The sequence below is a fragment of the Polyodon spathula genome, chromosome 3 (assembly GCF_017654505.1).
Source record: "Polyodon spathula isolate WHYD16114869_AA chromosome 3, ASM1765450v1, whole genome shotgun sequence".
In the NCBI taxonomy this organism is placed as follows: domain Eukaryota; kingdom Metazoa; phylum Chordata; class Actinopteri; order Acipenseriformes; family Polyodontidae; genus Polyodon; species Polyodon spathula.
Window position 1 is genome coordinate 12,964,307 of NC_054536.1, and position 19,954 is coordinate 12,984,260.

Consider the following 19,954-nt stretch of genomic DNA (forward strand, 5'->3'; position numbering starts at 1 on the left):
GTTGCTGGCTTTGTCTGCAGAAAATCTGGCTAGACTACCTGAGAAATATATTTGAAAAAACACTTTCACTCATTAGAAAACAGGCTAAAAAAGATCTACATTTCAGTTCAATTCTGTTTTAGGTAACAATTTATTCACACTTACACACCAACCTAAAATCTACTTTTTTTTTTTTTTTTTTTTTTAATTATTACTTCTTGGAAATGTAAAGGTGTGTTTTTTTTTTGTTTGTTTTGTTTTCTTTTTACAATAGCCAAACCCAAATCAGACCGCATGATAAATAGTACAACAGTCATTTTACACATTCTGTGGTTTAATGCAGTTTGACTACTTGCTATCTGTATTAAATAACAGGAAACTGACAAATCTTAAAACAATTCTATTTCATAACTATTATTTTTTTTTATCCAATGTCAACTGTGATCTGTACAGATATGCTGATAGCAAAGCATCTTACAGTACACAGTAGTTACTTGTGGTTTCATTAATGGTTTTGTATTAAAAAAAAAAAAACATACATACATACATACTAGTGTTTTTTGTAAAGTTTTGGTACAGTAATAACAAAATATCTCACACACAGTATATATATTTTTGAGCTGGCTCTTCTGAATGGAGACTATACAGGTGGAGAATGGAGGAGACTAAACTCCTTTTAGCTATCAAGATAATCATTTTAACTTCAAACTCATTATAGTCCTACTAATCCAGTTTATAGGTCTGCCATGAACATCATTTGAAATTGCACAACCCTTTTTACTTGTGCCTTTAAGTACAGCACATAGAATCTAGTCAGAATTGGGTCTTTCTCAGCCAACAAGCTTAAGCATATGGTGGGACCAACCTGCACAACTGTTCAAACCTTTTTTTTTTTTTGTTTTGTTTTTTACAGTATTTTACAGTTCATATTTCATGCATGACTAGCACAAATTGAAGAGGATTAATGTCATGTTTTGACATGTCAATCATGCACTCAAAAGCATTCTTTTCTGTGAGAACTTGCTGACTAGACTCTTATGGCAAGTTGTTTGTTAACCATTGAAGGCCTCACGTGAGAAAAAGGCCTTAGCACATATTGCACACATTCCTAAACAAACACAATTAACTTAATATATGGTTAAACTATCAACTGAAGTGTCAGGGCTTCCTCCTCCTTTTAAATTTACAGACAATTATGCCGATATAAAATGTTATTACCTAGAACGACCAGAGCTGTCATTTTGACAATAATAATAAATTTGTTTTTTATATAGCTCCTTTCACAGTGGACCACCATCACAAATAATGTTACAGTGGTAGGCTGTGAACTATATGCAGAGTTGCTTACAATAGGACATTGATTTAACATTTGATCCACAAGCTGAAGCACATGGCAGAGGTGGGATTTGAATCCATGACCTTCTGGTTACAAGCGCTGAACTTTAACCACAAGACCATATTGCCTCTCTGGTAAAAACAGTGGGTTTAGCTTAGTGCACATGAGATCGATCACATGATCAAGCTGCTGAAAAAAGGTTTGCATTTATTTTGTATAGCTACTACAGGAGAGTTTTTTCAGAAACGATTTATTAATCAACAAAATGAATTGACCAACACAACATAGGACTGCCCAGCAAGTCTTGCAGTACTGTACTTTCAGGAGTTATCAGGACATGAAAATGTGCAAGACCAAGACAGTGATGAAACTTACTCTAATGACAATGAGGTTAGTGATAACAAAAGTGATAAAGCTGCAGACATTTTGAGACAGAGACAAACACAAACTGTGGAAAGTGGGTGGCAAGTACACTGCACATGGACAGAAGTGGCATCGTGTTGACTACACAAACTAGACTCCACAAGGTTTGTTTTTTTACATTCCACATTTTGAACAGTTTTACCTTTCCATCTTTTGAACAGTTGAATAATCCACATTTTGACCAGTTATAAGTTCCATCCTTTGAGCTTTTGTTCACAATAAAACATTTTTTTCAGTCCTGTATAATTATATTGAAAAACAAAAATAATTACGGAATAATAATAGTGTAGCAAGCCAGCTACTGCAGGACTTGAATAGCCAACAGAGTCGAACTTGGTCTCAAAATAAAAAGACGGGGAAACAGAAAACACTTGTATAAAATAAAACAGTTAAACAAACACATCTCAGGCACTGTAATTCTTTACTGTTCCAAAGTCTTAAGCTTCCGCTGCATCCCCAAACTCGTCTCTGAGCTACTAAAGGTACCCCATTTTATAGCACATGTATTTGTATAAACTTGCAACATTCAATGCAACCAATCATTACCCCTACCAAAACCACCACAAGTTTTGTGCTGCAACAGGTGTCCCTCAAGTGTACCATGCAGCCTGCAAAAATGGTGTCACAAACATAATTTTAAGTAAAACAAACAATAACGCAGAACAGTTTCGTAGCGTGCGACTTGTATTATGCATTTTAATACAGTGGTTAAAAAACCCCCCAAAAAAACACTCCAGTAGTTCTAGTGTGAAAGATGTTCAAATCTAGCTGATGGGAAAAACTATTTTACTTTTCTTCAAATAAACTATTATCATAAAAATGTATCTGGCATACGTTAAGATTAGATGTATACATTTTCTGCTGACATGAAAACGAAATGCAAAAGAAAAGAAAAGTGAGAACCAAGGAAGATTTAATATCTTCCATCTCAACAGGAAATGCTGCTAATTACAGAGGCATGCTGCTGGCAGAAATGTAATGCAAATCAAAGCCAGTTCTGACATCTTATTCTGGCATCCAGCCAAAGCTGTTTCCAGCTGAAAGAATCGTCTGACCATAGAAATGACACTGTTTTGTGGTTGTCCTCACTCTTCACATTCCTCTCAAGCACCCCAAATCTTCTTTCTAGGAGGGGTAATATGCTGCTTTTTATTTATTATTATTATTTTTTGTATTATTGCATTCTCATGTTAAGCCCAGTAAAATAGAAATGGCAAATGTTATTAGAATGTAGTTACCAAATTCTGTATGTGATTCATCCTCTGTGTTTCTTTTACTCAAGCAGTAGATCTGTAACAATTGAATTTACACATGATAAATCCTGAAACCCCCATGTTTCCCTAAATCACAGCATAGAACATTTATACCACATCCCAGAGCCAGACTAGACTGGTAGCTCTACACAAGCAGAGAGGCATCTGTGGTTGTCTGGAAATTATTCTGACCTGAATTGAACAAAGTAGAATTCTTTCTCATACATGAATAATCTAACAGAGTTTTGTTGAGATTTTCGAAATTCAATTATAAATCACATGAAGGAAATGTTCAGTCTTTCAGAACTTTGTACAAGTCTTTCTCTTTTTCCCTTCCCTAAACAATCTAGAAGTCACAAATCATTTTGAATTCTGGCTGTTAAACAAAGCTTGTGTTATTATTTGTATAAAAGGTTAAACAGAATTAATTTTAATTATGTCAAACACAAATTAGGGCACGGGAATTTGGTAAATTTATAATCTGAATGTATTCCCTAAGTACATCCAATATCTATCCAAATAAATAAATACATACATTCTCCTGCTGTATACAGTTAGTATACACTTGCTCTGGTAATAATGTAAATGTAAAACCATGTTAATAGCCTCCACTACATCCCTGTTTCAAGGGTAAACCTTTGTGGGTATAAAAGCTATTCCAATTAACATTTAAACTTATATAGGTATACTATAAATAGGGCTTCTGATTTTTGGTTTTAACCAATAAAACCTGATAAAACTCCCCCAATACAAAAATAACGGAATCGGTGGAGAGCCAATAAACACTGGAAAAACTGGAAATGGTTAATCAATTCATAGTGCCTTTACCCTTTTCCCATTAAAAAAAATAAAACCTACTACAAAAATAATAATAAATACATTTCCCGGTACTGCCTGACTTGTATCTATCACTGATTCATTCTGAATACTTTAAACTCGTCCCAACTACTGAGTGACAGCACATTCCTACATTTCTATTGGAGACTCTGCTTGCAACAAGACTTAAAACAAGACTACAGTCAGGATGGAGGCTTGTTAACAGGATTTAAAGCTGTATTACAGTTAAAATACAGGATTAAAAATAGAATTGTGACTAAATGTACAAAAATTCCTGCATACAAAAAACCCAGAAGAATGTGCCCATGACCTAGGGATTTCGTTGTGGAAGACAGCAAAGGAAAGAAGGTACAACGGTCAAGCATTTTGGAAAGTAACCAAAAACACTAATTTCATACAGTATATCAAAAACAAAAGCCCCGAAAAAAAAAAAAAAAAACAATTTACATAAAACACGAAAACAGCTAAAAATAAGCATCGAAAAATACAATTAATAAAAGCCGAAAAACAGAAGCCCTAACTATAAATTACATTGTATACAGTTCTGAAGCATATTGTGTAAAGCTGTATTCAAAGCACACAAACTACACCTGGTTTAAGAGATAATAGATACAGTTCAGGGATTGCATCATCTCTTCTCAAACAGATATGGATTTAATCAGTTTAGAGCCACACCTCTTTAGTGGTTACTATATTCATGACTTTGGAACCGGTTTCAAACTCTGAACCGTGTTTATCCCATCCATATCTTCAGAGGATTTAAAACAGATGTTCTGTTAAATTTCCTGTCAGTAAAATGTTTATCCACTGCAGTTAGCGTGCAAGCTGTAAATCGGGGCATCTTGCAAAATTCAGCATCATCCCTTCTTATCAGCAAGAATATAAAGAGAATGTGGAACACCACTGGGACTAGAGGGTGTGGGTTTCTGCAACAGACTAGCTTTAAAAAAAAAAAAAAAAATTATTTCCATTATTTTTGGAAAGGAGCTGAACTGAGACCAAGACCCCCTCTTCCATGCTGAACTTGCCCCATAATATCACCAATTCGAAGGACAGCCTTAGCATCTTCCACAGCTTTCTTTACCGTCCATTTTCTTCCAGTTTTCAACACAGGTGCTGCCTCCCTTACTCATTTGTTGCGTGAATCTACTAATGTCATTTCCAGTTGGACTTTCATGCACTTAAACTCCTCGATTAGAGCAGAGACTGGTAGAGGCAGTATTCCTTTACTATAAAGTCACACTCTGTTGAGGCAGCATGGAACCCACAACCATTTCCTGACGTATGAACTGATTAAAGCTTCCAGCGTCTCAACTGAGAAAAAAAGACTACAGACCCTTTACCCATCTATAGCGAAATCGTAACTTCAAACCCTAAAAACCTGGACGCATTACTGAAGATCTATAGCACAGAGATGAAGTTTACTGCTTCTTTAAAGATGGAGGGGGCCGTTCTTATTTATTTAACCAGGAGATTTACCCATTACAATGCACAAACAACGATAAAAACATATTTGTAAACTTTCTTATGTTCTTATGTTCTTATATATGGTTCAGACTTAGTTAAATATGTAATCTCAAATGTAATAAGTAAACTAGAAATATTCAACAACTTTTGTAATTCTTACAACTTTTAGTCCTTTAAAACAACAGTAATAAAGAAAATTATATATTTGGTATTTATTTTAAAAATAAAACGTCACAGGCAGCTAATTAATGAAAAACAAATTCAGCTTGAAGCTTTTTAGTAAAAAACAGGGCAGCTGACTACAGTGTGTTTGTAATTTTCCCTTGATGATAAAACTGTATTTGGTTTCGTCTTATTATACTGGCCTCTTGCTGGGCCCATGCCTTTGAACTTATCCTTACACTAATCAGAGTAATTCTTAACTTTCCAATGAGACGTTAAATCTGCTGCAGTAACGAACTGGCTTCATATTAAAAAGAAAGTATAAAGTGTCACTATGAAAAACAAAGGCTGACTGCATACTAAAATGATTAATGAACAGGTAATAATTGCCAGTAGACTGCAGTCTTAAATCACAGAGACATAAAACATCATGCGATTAAGCGAAACCTCAAGAATTTAGTGCTGCTATGTGGGATCAATGATTGCTCATTGTTATTTAATATCTTTATATCCAATACATACCATTTGAAGATTTTCTATGTGATTCTACTAAACATAAAATAAACCAGTATTATTTGAAATCAACATTAAATATATTAATACACATTTTTTATGATTATTACTAATTTCAAATCAGATTTTTTTTTTCTTAATTAAAACTGTCCTTCTGTTTTAAATGTAGCTTACATTACTGTTATTTAACATGTCTGTCTTGCATAGTAGGTTTTTTTTTCTTTTCCTGTAGCAGAACTAAGGGTCATTTTCAGTGCTCCACTTTCCAGTCCACATAGATATGGAGTGTAAGCACTTTCACAGTCTGTGTTGCTCTGCACAGTTCACTTGAATCACAAATCAATCAACAAGCTCCACTATTAACTATTTCAGCTCCTACAGATATGAACGTATTAACAGGGCTCAGGTTCACTCGATCTGAAAACACAGTGTCTGTCCCACTTTAACTTCAGCACTGCATTAGAACATTAGGTATTTATCATTGCTAAAGATGGAAGAACACTAAGACCTTGTACGAGAAAGCATGCTACTAACATGTTAATAACAACTACTATAAGGGCCGTTTCACATGTACTCTATTTGGTCCTATTCTGAAATTTCAGACTCTGCGAAGCAGATAACAATTTTATAGTTTTAGTTATTGTTTCTTCCTTATGTAATAAGGGACACAACACATCAATTGTGCCTTTATTTAGAATGGCGCCCTTTCAATGGAGAAGGCCTTATCAACCAAAACATCTTTTTTTGTCTCTTCAAGTCTGTGTTGACTTAATGTCACTCATCTTCAGTAAATACATTCTCATGACACACTCTGAGTGGCATAATCAGATTATAATATTTTACATATTCTGTAGGCCTCGTATTCGCATCAAAACCACATCATTTGCACGTGGTGATCTCACGCTAATCTTTAAGTCGTGAACTGAACTTCATAAAAACAAATAATCATTGTTATTAAGAAACTCTCCAATAAAATCCAAGGGAAGTAAAGCTTCTGAATATCTTAGGAGAATATGGTTACTTTCTCTCATTCTTTCAAAACACTAAGCAAACATAATGGTGCAATGTGATTAGGCCTAAAATAATTAAAACCAAGCACGAGAAAGAAGATATTTCTTTCCATTCAAAAAATTAACACTGTAACTACACACCAAACCACTTAAAAAAAAGTAAAACTAGCTCTTATAGACCAAACAAACAATACAGCAGGTCAGCAACAGGCCTTCTTAAATGAGCTTCTTAGGCAGTTGGTGGATAGTCTAAACGGTTGGCTCAGCTACAGTAACCAGGTTTCATTAAAGATTATGCTCAACTTAGTTCTAATTAGATTTCCCAATTGGGAAAATGGTATCCCTTCATTACTTAGCAGATGCAGACAGTATTTAAGTGCTCAGACAAAACAAAGTAACTACTTTAGGACGTAAGCCAAAGAACAGATGCAGAATGAATAAACCTCTTCTGTCAGCAGCAATAAGGCTTGCAAAAACTGACCTAACTACTGTAAACCTTCAACAAGAAAGCAGCTATCATTTTTAAGATGGGTTTGCTTCCCATTACCCTTCTGAATTACAGAACACATTCATGCTTAAAGGTGATGGGTGTTAGAAATAACATTTGAGTCCCTGTGAACTTAGCCAAGTGGCTACCAAACAGAATTAACAGCATACTGTAAATTAAGCACTTAACAGAATTAAACACTGTAAAACCACGAAGTAACATTTACTAACACTTTTTGTAAACTTCTTCCTAACATTCTACACATCCACTCATTTTATACTACAGTTCGATTGTTCACACAAGAACCCCAATACACTTTTTCAATAAACACAATGTACTCTGCAAACCTCCCTACTAACACATACAGACAATTGTACCAAATAATTAGAACGCAAGGCACAGTGGTCTGCTGCAACTCAGAAAATTTGTCTCCAAATTAGTTCACAGATTATAATGAACATACAATCAGAAAAAACACAATATAGTGTATACAACATGCATTAGAAGAAAGGGAGAAAGAACAGTTATATACAGTAGCATACATTCCCTACTACCAGTAGATATATTCACAGGGCAGAGGGTCGGTGCAAATGAAAACCTTCTCTGAAATGAAAAGCCGTATTGGGATCAGTCCATGTCAAATCAATCACTTCAGGAAGGTTTCTGACCTGACTTCTTCCAATTTTGATGCTGCTTGGCAGGGATGTTGGTGTCATAGAGATGGAAGATTTTTAAGTTTCACGTCTCTAGGTCAAATGTTTTTTATGTAAGAGGTCACCAAATATTTGACCCAAAATGGCTCTCAGATCAGACCAATGACAAAAGTACCAATAATGTGTTTTTTTTTTTTTAATTATTTTTAATGCTACAATGAAAAGTAAACTATTGCTGGAAATAGCTCTCTGTGCTCTATCATAATTTTGACCTTTGACCTTAATTGACTTGTCAGCCCCAACATGGGTGACCAAAATCAAGGTTAGATACTGAAGCTCACACCACCCTCTAAGTTTGTACCAAAAATCAGCCTGGAATCCTGATGGGATCAGAAGGCTGGGATCAGAACTCCTCCTTACGGTCCTGGCACAGACTTTGCAGGATACAGCAGGCTGTAATAATTTGGGGAACAAGCTCATGGTTAACTTCAGTACGCTTCATTAGTACCCCCCCTCCCGCAATAGCCCAAACGCCTGTTCAACCACCACTCGGATTTGGTGGGATGATGTGTGAAAATCAGTGTGGGTGACAACACTAAAACAAAGTATTAAAAAAGCAGCAAATCAGATCTTTAATATCCATTTACATCAAACACAATGACACGTGGATTCTTTCTCATGAAACTGCTCTCTGCTCATGTAAACAGTATTTTAGGGACCTTCCTGTTTAACAGCACAGAGAGCTATGTCCAGCAATAGTTTACTTTTTATTGTAGCATTAAAAATAATAATACAAAAAAAAACATTATTGGTACGAGTGGAAGCGACAGCGAGTGAGAGAAGTACAGGCGTGGAAAAGTACAGAGCAGTTTAGAAGCAGTAAGGAGAAATTGCATCTTTAATTGCTTTAATCAGAAAACACAGGACATTTGGGAAACACAGCAGCAGCTCAAAGTCAAACAGCCGCGTGTGTTTTTCTGATAACAAACAAGCTGAAACTTGGAGCAGCTGATTCAAATTCAGCGCCGTTCTGAGACACGGGCGAGGGGAGGAGCCAACAGCACAGCAGAACAACGCAGTTAAACGAGGCAGTCTTCCCAGCGACAGCGAGTGGAAGCGACAGCGTGTGGGAGAAGTACAGGCGTGGAAAAGTACAGAGCAGTTTAGAAGCAGTTTGAAAGCAGGCTGACAGCTGCAGAAGAAACTAAACTTCAAAAAAAAAAAAAAACCCTCAACATGGTCTTCAAGCCAGTAATCTGTGACACCTGCTTGATGTGGGAAATCCGAGAAAACCCAGCGGAGCTAAACCAAGTGTGCATAAAGTGCTGCGTGATCCAGGACTTGCATAAACTAGTAAGTATGCTAGAAATGGAGCTGGAAGAACTGCGACAGCAATAGCAACAGAACTGACACACCCACAATTCATGGAAGTCTGCATCACCCCTAACAGACTGAAAGCCACCAGGGAGACAGAAGGTCAGAACAGCTGGGTTCAGGTAGGCAGAAGCAGGGAAAAAAAGAAACTTCGTCAAACACAACCACCAGAAATCAAAACAACCAACAGATTTGAGTCACTTCAGAATTTTGATGAGCAGAACCAACAACAAGAGAATGAAAGGAACAACATCCAGGACCCTATTGACAGTGGTGACCAGACAGCAAAAAGAAGGGAGGTCATGATTGTTGGGGACTCCATATTGAGAAACACAGCAAGTTCAATTCGCAGTTTGGACCCCCTTACTACAACAGTGTGCTGCCTTCCGGGAGCCTCGGTCAAGCACATCACTGAGAACATGGACAGGCTCCTAGAACGAACAGGAGACGACCCGGTAGTAGTCGTCCACATCGGTACAAACAACATTGGAAGAGACAGACCAAAATCCCTGCAAAACAAATTCAGAGAGCTAGGAAGGAAATTAAAAGAGAAAACCAAAACTGTGGTATTTTCTGGTATACTACCGGCACCTTGCAAAGGACCATATGGACAGCTGGAAATAATTAATCAAAACGCATGGCTGAAGACGTGGTGCACACGGGAAGGCTTCACCTATCTTGATCATTGGACCACATTCTACAACGAGGGCTAGCTGTATAGACGGGACGGACTGCACTTAAATAACAAGGGAACCAGTCTACTTGGAGAAAAGATCCTCGAGCAGGTTCAGAAGCATTTAAACTAGAAAGGAAGGGGGGAGAAATCAACAAAAAAACAGAAGGGAGACCGCATCAAAACAAGAACAACAACTCAGGTAAGACAACCATTAAATGTATTTATCTAAATGCTAGAAGTATCAGAAACAAAATTCTAGAACTTGAAGCTACTGCACTAACAAGTAACTATGATGTGATAGGTGTTACAGAAACTTGGTTGTCTGAGAGTGATGGGGACGAATATAATATTTGTGGGTATACACTGTATAGGAAAGACAGGCAGGACAGAAGAGGAGGAGGGGTAGCGCTATACATAAGAAACAGTCTTGAAGCCCAGGTGTTAAACCTGGACAAAGAAAATAAAGCCGAATCAATATGGGTCAGAATAACAGACAAAAATTCAAAGGGCATAATAATAGGAGCATGCTATAGACCACCAGATTCAGACGGTGAGCAAAATAATCTGTTATACAATGACATTAGAAATGCGTGTAGCAAAGGAGAAGCCATACTAATGGGGGATTTCAACTTCCCCCATATAAAATGGGAAAACCCGGTGGGTAGCACGAAGGATGAAATTGAAATGGTGGAAATGACAAATGACTGCTTCCTAACACAATTTGTCAAGGCACCGACTAGAGGGGAGGCATGCCTTGATTTAGTCTTTTCAAATAACGAAGACAGAATAACTAAAACAGAGGTCAGAGAACCACTGGTAAACTCAGACCACAACATGGTGTCATTTAAAGTGTTTTTTAAAACCCCAAAAGTAATGACTAAAGCTAAGGTTTACAATTTTAGAAAAGCAAACTATGAAGGTATGAAACAGAGACTAACAGAAGTAGATTGGAGTAAAATAGAGAAAACACCCACAGAAGAAGGATGGTTGTTCTTCAAAAATGTAGTACTAGAGGCGCAAAACAATTACATCCCTAAAGTAGACAAATCTAAATGTAAAACTAAATTGCCAAAATGGTTTAATAGATCAATTAAAAAAAAATATTCAGCAAAAAAAGGCACTTTACAGAGCATTAAAAAATGATCAAAAGAAAGAGTACACGGAATTGCAAACGCAAGTCAAAAAGGAAGTTAGAAAAGCCAAGAGAGAAATAGAAATGAACATTGCTAAGGGAGCTAAAACCAATTCCAAAATGTTTTTCCAATATTACAACAGCAAGAGAACATTCAAAGAGGAGATTAAATGTTTAAGAGATACAAATGGCAAAATTGTAGATGAAGAAAAAAAAATAGCAAATATGTTAAATGATTACTTTTCACAAGTTTTTACAAAGGAAGATACTGACAACATGCCCCACATGTCATCCAGTTCCTATCCAGTTTTAAATAACTTTAGCATAACTGAGGCAGAGGTGTTAAAGGGACTAGGAGCTCTTAAAATAAACAAATCCCCTGGGCCAGACGAGATCCTCCAAGTAGTACTCAAAGAAATGAAAGAAGTAATTTACAAACCGCTAACCAAGATCATGCAGCAGTCTCTTGACACAGGGGTGGTACCGACAGACTGGAAAATTGCAAACGTAATACCGATCCACAAAAAGGGAAACAAAACTGAACCAGGTAACTACAGACCAGTAAGCTTGACTTCTATTATATGCAAACTTATGGAAACTATAATAAGATCCAAAATGGAAAATTACCTATATGGTAACAGGGTCCTGGGAGACAGTCAACATGGTTTTAGGAAAGGGAGATCGTGTCTAACTAACTTGCTTGATTTTTTTGAGGATGCAACATTGATAATGGATAATTGCAAAGCACATGACATGGTTTATTTAGATTTCCAGAAAGCTTTTGACAAAGTCCCGCACAAAAGATTAATTCTCAAACTGAACGCAGTTGGGATTCAAGGAAACACATGTACATGGATTAGGGAGTGGTTAACATGTAGAAAACAGAAAGAATGGAGTGTGGTAACCAGTGGTGTACCACAGGGATCAGGATTAGGTCCTCTGCTATTCCTAATCTACATTAATGATTTAGATTCTGGTATAGTAAGCAAACGTGTTAAATTTTCAGACGACACAAAAGTAGGAGGAGTGGCAAACACTGTTGCAGCAGCAAAGGTCATTCAAAATGATCTAGACAAGATTCAGAACTGGGCAGACACATGGCAAATGACATTTAATAGAGAAAAGTGTAAGGTACTGCACGCAGGAAATAAAAATGTACATTATAAATATCATATGGGAGATACTGAAATTGGAGAAGGAATCTATGAAAAAGACCTAGGAGTTTTTGTTGACTCAGAAATGTCTTCATCTAGACAATGTGGGGAAGCTATAAAAAAGGCTAACAAGATGCTCCGATACATTGTGAAAAGTGTCGAATTTAAATCAAGGAAAGTAATGTTAAAACTGTAAAATGCACTAGTAAGACCTCATCTTGAATACTGTGTGCAGTTCTGGTCACCTCGCTATAAAAAAGATATTGCTGCTCTAGAAAGAGGGCAAAGAAAGCGACCAGAATTATTCCGGGCTTAAAAGGCATGTCATATGCAGACAGGATAAAAGAATTGAATCTCTTCAGTCTTGAACAAAGAAGACTACGTGGCGACCTAATTCAAGCATTCAAAATTCTAAAAGGTATTGACAGTGTCGACCCAAGGGACTTTTTCAGCCTGAAAAAAGAAACAAGGACCAGGGGTCACAAATGGAGATTAGACAAAGGGGCATTCAGAACAGAAAAAAGGAGGCACTTTTTTACACAGAGAATTGTGAGGGTCTGGAATCAACTCCCCAGTAATGTTGTTGAAGCTGACACCCTGGGATCCTTCAAGAAGCTGCTTGATGAGATTCTGGGATCAATAAGCTACTAACAACCAAACGAGCAAGATGGGCCGAATGGCCTCCTCTCGTTTGTAAACTTTCTTATGTTCTTATGTTCTTAAGTGGGCTGTCAGCATGGCTAATTTAAATCTGACCACCCCTCCCCCTCTCCTTCATTTGCATAGCATTCTGGGAAAAGTAGGCGTTCCAAAGGAAATGAGAGGCTTGACATGTAAACACAAAAAGGCACCATGCCTACGTTTATTTCATGAGACAAATGTCTCGAGAAAAGTAAAACACTCATGTAATGCGACCTATTGAGGATACTGTACTTGTGAGTCAAGTAGCAGTATACAGCTGTATGAACTTCTACTAAGTGAACAACAGCTGACTGAGTTATGAGCGAGGGGTTTGCTGGAACCGAAGTTGGTGTGTGTTGGCCACTGAAGAAAGTTCCTCTCCAATTATGCCAGCCTCCGAAAAACATGTTGTGACCCAAATAACTTACACTTTACCTAATGTATCACCCATGAAACTGCAATGACACAATGTACTGAGTGAAAACCTCCTGATCCCATCAGGATCCCAGTACAAACTTAGAGGATGGTGTAAACTTCAGTATCCAACCTTGAATTTGGTCATCCATGTTGGGGCTGACAGGCCAAGTGAGGTCAAAGCTCAACAATCCAAGGTCAAAGGGCAACATTCGGTTTTAACAGTAAATATAAACAATTACATATTTGCACAGAGAGCCTATAGAAAGAGAGGATAGAGAGCTTATACAAAGGGAGGTGATTGACTGACCCATTGGCTCTATTTTGCAACAAGGCTAAGGAAAATGTTCAGAGAACAGAATAAAATAAAAAACTAGCAAGAAACTACTCAACAATACATTTTTGCAAGTACGCAGCTTTTTACTACTTTTCTAATGGTACAATTGTTATATTCCTCCAAATAGATTGAACAGGGCTTTTCAAGTCAGAAACGGTTACTAGTTTGTTCACAACGACAAAATAAATAAATAAATAATACATAAATACAAATAAAAGTACAATTTCCCCAAACTCTGAATTGTAAGCCATATTGACCCATAATTTTGTAGTGATACAATGCCTTTTTCTGCACCAAATGCAAGAGTCTTATTTGAAAGCACGCGCAAAGGCCAGACCTAACTTTTTTTTTTTGTTTATATTACAAAACAACATATTTTGGTACCAAAACAAAATGCATTATAAAATAATTAAATCCAAGTTGACTTATTAAGGGACAATATGGCTACACTTTTCAAATTCAGTACCAGTAGCTCTTTTGCCTTTGTGAACACACTGTAGTTCAGATATAAAACGCTGTTTCTTTGTGTAGCTATGGCAAGTGTTGTGAATTGGTATTATTAATATGCTTTATCTATTGACATTAGTTATACAAGCTAGTTCTGCATGCCAGCTCTGCAGACAGATTTTTTATTTGACTAGAAGACATTTCCAAATGTGTCTTTCTTTATCCTAGAAGATCACATCTGACACGGTTTAAACACCCTTGCCTAGTGAGCATGGAAAGAAATGCAGAGTGAGGACCTTGGACACCAATTGCTGATGACACCAGGCACGGGCGAGTCACACTTTATTAGAGTGTATCTGTAAAATGATAATTCATGACCAGTCAATATCCTTCAGTCCATTTCTCATATCGTCTCATGAGTTTGCATGTGATCAGTTTGCATGTCAACTCCCATGTACTGTAACATTTATTTCACGAACATAATTATGAGACAACTTGAAATGCTTTTTTAGCAACCGTCAAACAAGACTCTGTGGTATCTAATTTTATATAGCGCCTTTCATTGTGGACCACCATCACAAAACGCTTTACAGAGGTAGGCTGTGAACTGTGCATCATATGCAGTCACTTACAGTAGGACACTGATCACAGGACGGAGCACAAGGAGGTTACGTGACTTGCTCAGGGTCACACACAGTGAATCAGTGAGTGGCAGGGGTGGGATTTGAACTGGTGACCTTCTGGTTACAAGCCCTGGACTATAACCACTGGACCACAATGCCTCCAAAAGGAAAAAACTTAAGTCCCTGGTATACAACCTATCAAGCCAAGTAGACATCTCAATAATATTTTACATAAGTATAAATACATACAAGTATCTGTCTTGTTTATTCATGCAAGTCTAACACACATATGGATTAAATAAAAAAAAAAAATTGTGTTCTCCTTTAATTTCTCTTCTCTGTGTAGAACAGCAAACCCTACTAAGCCTGACATGAAAAAAGAGCCAACACAGAATGCCTATGTAACAGCAATATTGGAGAGCTTTCACAATATGTTAAACTGTTTCCAGTGTTTAAAAGGTTTATAGCTTTCATGTCTTTTGTTTTCTGAAGGACGATCAGGCTACCCTCTTAAAATTCCACAAGACAGTTAAGCACATTTGATTTCTTTTAATCCAATCTCAATCAGAAAATAAGTTCTACTTTTATAATTGTATAAATGTTTACTGAAACTGGACAACATATCTTAAACAATACTAGAAAGAATAAAGTGCATTATCTCCTGTTTAGATGCCAGTAAGATCTGTCTCTACAAAGAGAGATCACTCTTTCAATGACAGAGCAGTGTAGAATTGAACATTAAGAAGTCTTCAGAAGTCTTTGTGTGCTGCTTTGCACAGCCCTCAATAGCTGTAGCTGTGGTTGATTCAGGAGGGATTCATATGTCAAATGTCATTAAAAAACAGACAAGAAAGCCACCCCACTTTATATTTGACATAATTACAGTATCTCAATAGATGTGTAGCTAAGCAGTCACTGAGGGACATTGGACAACATCTGGTCTCCCTACTCTTTTCAACTGCTTTGGTATCAACCATCTCCCAGTTAATAGGTGCCATGGTTTCAACTTACAAGGGTGGAGGCAGGGAGCTGGAGAACAAGACTGTGTGAACCCTGACCTCCGAGCACGATGGACACATTTCCAGGTAGAAACAAGAAACAAGATCACCTGATCACTTGTCCTTTGGAGAGAATATATTATTTTCATGGAAGCACTTAGATCACTTTTCAGTCAGTTACCTAATGTTTACGAACAAAGGCAGGCCTAGTTTAGGAGGCAATTTAAAAGGGTAGAGAACAGCAAAACAAACGCATATTTAGTTACCAATTTCAAGTTAAATTATACAAATCACCCTAGTAGAACAGTGGTATTAAAACTGACCTGAATTCCTTAGGAGATTATAACAACAAAAGTTGTTGCTTACCCTGAAAGAGGTTTAAATCTTTTATGAAGTGGGAGTCATACTTTAGAAATGTGTTGATGGAAGACATTAAAAGGTTGAATAGAAATGTAAGCATTAGTTGACAAACACAGCATTTTCAAGAGGAGGCAGCTAAATATAAGTCAAACGAGATGCTTTGCTGACATACTGCATCTACGATAACATCAACCTCCATCTGCACTGAGTAACATCAATACAGCCCTGTTCCTCTGGTACATGTTTAATAAACATGGTTTTAAAATCACATAAGGTTTAGTGATATCACATGCATGGCAGTGTTGTGAAGTGCCGTTGACTGTGTGGTTTTGTAAAAGTTGTTTTGATAATTATGATAAAGCAAGTCTAGATTGTTGTAGTTTGCAAAACAGGGGAGACAATGGTTTGGTGTACTTTTTCTTCAGTTATCACCAGCCTTTTCAGCTGGGTGTACAAAGCCATTGTTATATCTAGCAGTGATAAGTATATAATACACTTGTTTTCAGAAAGGCACCTCTATTGTAGAACTGCAAAATTAAACTTCCATTGTTAGTCAACTAGACATACCTATCCATGATGGTTTAAAAGTAGGGAAAAAAAAGTAATACAAAAAATATTGTTTTAAAACAGTATATGTGCTGGTCATTCAATGGCACAGTGCATTCAACCACTGACTTGAATTATCTTAAATCAGTGTGAAAACACACTGCTGATATTTGACCCACCTAAATTCTTGTTTTAAGAAAAAGATAACACTGAACATTTATACCACAGTGCTGGGTAGATCTAAACACACTGTGCATTTTGTTAATGCATGAAGCTATGGGGAACAGTTTTATAGCAGCTCACAGTAAATTAACCAAGTGATTTTCTCACATGGTCTTCAGCACTCTGCTTGGGCCACAGCAGATAAGGCATTGCATGGGTGGCTACCCTAAGCTAAGAGGCGTAATGCCAGCCCTCATTCTATTGAGTGACATGCTCAAAGCAAGATTGGTCTGAGTTTTCACCACAATATTAACATCACCTGCATCAATGATGATCTTTGCTTTCCTTCCCACAAGCCATTGGTCTTCCTTTTTTTGGATTTGGGGACAAGGACATGCTAGCCTATAATAGTAGGCTGTTCCTTCATGCTTGAGTAACTTTGTTTATACAGAGCATAACATATACCACCATGTAAATGTATGTAAAATGTTGCTCTCCAACCTGCTTATTGCTTTTGATTTGAACGTGAAGGTGTTAAAAAGAAATGTTTTTAAGCGTGCAGCACAAATTACTGTACAGTAGTAGTTATTTCCAAATGTCCTTGTTTAACTTTTTTATTAATTATTAATTTATTTATTTTTATTATTATAAATTATTAATTTATTTTCATGAAGTATGTGGGATTATATCCATTGAAAGAGATCTCAGACTGTTGACATATATTCTTCAAGGAGCACTGATATCTAAGCCAATCACGGAGAAATTAAAGTCACAGTTCAGTGCAGTCTTCCTGATGTACTTAAGTATTTGCAGGTGCCTTGGAGTATATGTGAGAAGCAGATCCCCCTTTGCCAACATCAATCAGTAAGCTTTTTTGTGGGAACAAAAAGTTTTTGAAACATCAAGGATAATTCGATTAGAACTCCACCATGTGTCGTTTAGACTTACTGTACTTGGGGTATCATATTTCACACATGTCTCGGGGTGTCATGTTTCTTTTACCAGTTCAAAAATATGAAACATTTTTCTGAAACAGACTGCTCAGAAAATTATAAAGCCATATCTGTGCTATTTATAGCAGATGACTGAACAAACACCCATGTCCATATTAATAAAAGTTGCTTGGTTTGCTAGTTATTGGTATGAGTTAATTTATTTACTTAGCTTTAGAAACATACACTTAAGTTAATATAAGCAAAGGAGGACAGGAATTCTGCTAATTCAGATACAGACAGTGTCGTTAACCCAGCTTCTCTGGACATGCTGCTGTAGATAAAAGCACGACTAAATGTGGAACAAATATATTCCTTATGAAGTAGCTTTTAACTAAAACAAATGTCATCTCGGAGGTGCTCATCTGAAATACGCATTTTGGAATAATTCACCTAGCACAGTATTCCCAATTTCTACTGTTCATTTCAGTGCATCACAGTGTCCTTGCTGAACAGCAATTACAGTCATGTAACCCTCCTCTAGACCTCCTACCTATAGAAAGCATATCGCTTAACTGTTGTTTCAAGCATGGATACTTTCTTTACAATTTAAAAATATGTCAAAGTTTTACAGTCTACCAGACGACCTGGCTGTATCTCACAATAGGATTTGGATGTGATGAGTTTTACTTGATGTAGAAGTCTAAATAAGCACTCTGGGGTAGTCTCCACATTGTAGAGGAGGGAAGTACTTGGGTCACAAACTACATAGCCACACAGAAAGAATTAAAGTATTCACTGTGTCCTTGTCAACAATAAAAAAGCATGATGTTTAAAAAAAAAAAAAAAAAAAAAAAAAAGATAGGTATAGATTTTTTTTTTTTTTTTATTCCACTATACAGCATACTTTTCACTGGTAAAATTATTCTTATTTTTTTTATATATTTAAAAAAATACAAGGTCATTGTAAAATTAATCCCCACACACAAATAAAACTCAGCTCATTTTAACTAATAATATTTTGCAGTTATGTTTTAAGAACCTGTTTTAAGTCTAAGTTGGCTACATACCTGCCCGTAGTCTGTGGCGAGCACCACAACTCCTGCTGCACAGGACGAGACTGTACTAGGTAGGTGCTGATCATTTTCTCTCAACCAGACTCTTGCTCCCTGTAGAAAAAAAAATAATAATAAAAAAACACTTAGATTATATACAGTCAATCTTAAACTTTACAGATTAAGAGTTCATAAATGATCTAACATTAGTTTAACCAGACTCAGCAGGACCTACATCGAGCATATTTGTGCCTTCACGAATTAGGAACTTTATTTAACACGCTATGCCAATTGTTTCCTTTCTGCTTAGATTAACTTACTTTCCATCACCAGGTAAAACAAAGCATTATTTATAAAGTTGTTTACCGGTTTTGTTGCAGTTAAGTAGAAGGATTAAGACAAATACATTGCCAGAAATCTTGTGGTCAGTGGTTAGTTGAATGAAAAACCCTGTGTGCAAAATACTATGCCTCAGCATGGGTGGTGGATTACTTGATGTGAAAAGCTTATGTGGTAACAGAGCTCCACTGTTATGAAAAGCAATGGTAGCTGCAGGAGACTTCTTTCTCCATGAGGGCCATGACCTTTGACATCAAGCCTTAGTTCGGATTTAATCAAAGTCATTTACAACCAACAGCATTGAAAGGGCTGACTAGAACACATGAGTTTTAAAGTGACAATCCTCAGTTTAGCACACTGATGTCAACATAACATAATATACACCATGGTTCACAGTCCAAAAAGAAAGTGTGAATACGTGAACCTAAGTGAGAGAAAGTGTTCTACAGTACTGTTCATTATTGCATTATTTTTGGTCCCACATCATACTGTAGCTACATTCAAACACAGACTGTCAAGATCCTGGTTGACCAAATCACAATATATACTGTACATGAACCTGTTGAGTAGCTTTTTTTCAGCCTTTCACAATAAGCAAGTATAT

General features: G+C 36.7%; 1 protein-coding gene across 1 annotated transcript in view; it reads right to left on the minus strand.

Annotated features, from left to right (window-relative positions):
* Positions 1-19,954, minus strand: part of LOC121312739 (unconventional myosin-X-like) — a 100,175-nt gene that overhangs the window by 61,800 nt on the left and 18,421 nt on the right. Inside the window, exon 2 of the mRNA XM_041244465.1 lies at positions 19,027-19,125. Coding sequence (XP_041100399.1) covers positions 19,027-19,125 — 99 coding nt within the window. The remainder of the gene's footprint in view (positions 1-19,026; positions 19,126-19,954) is intronic.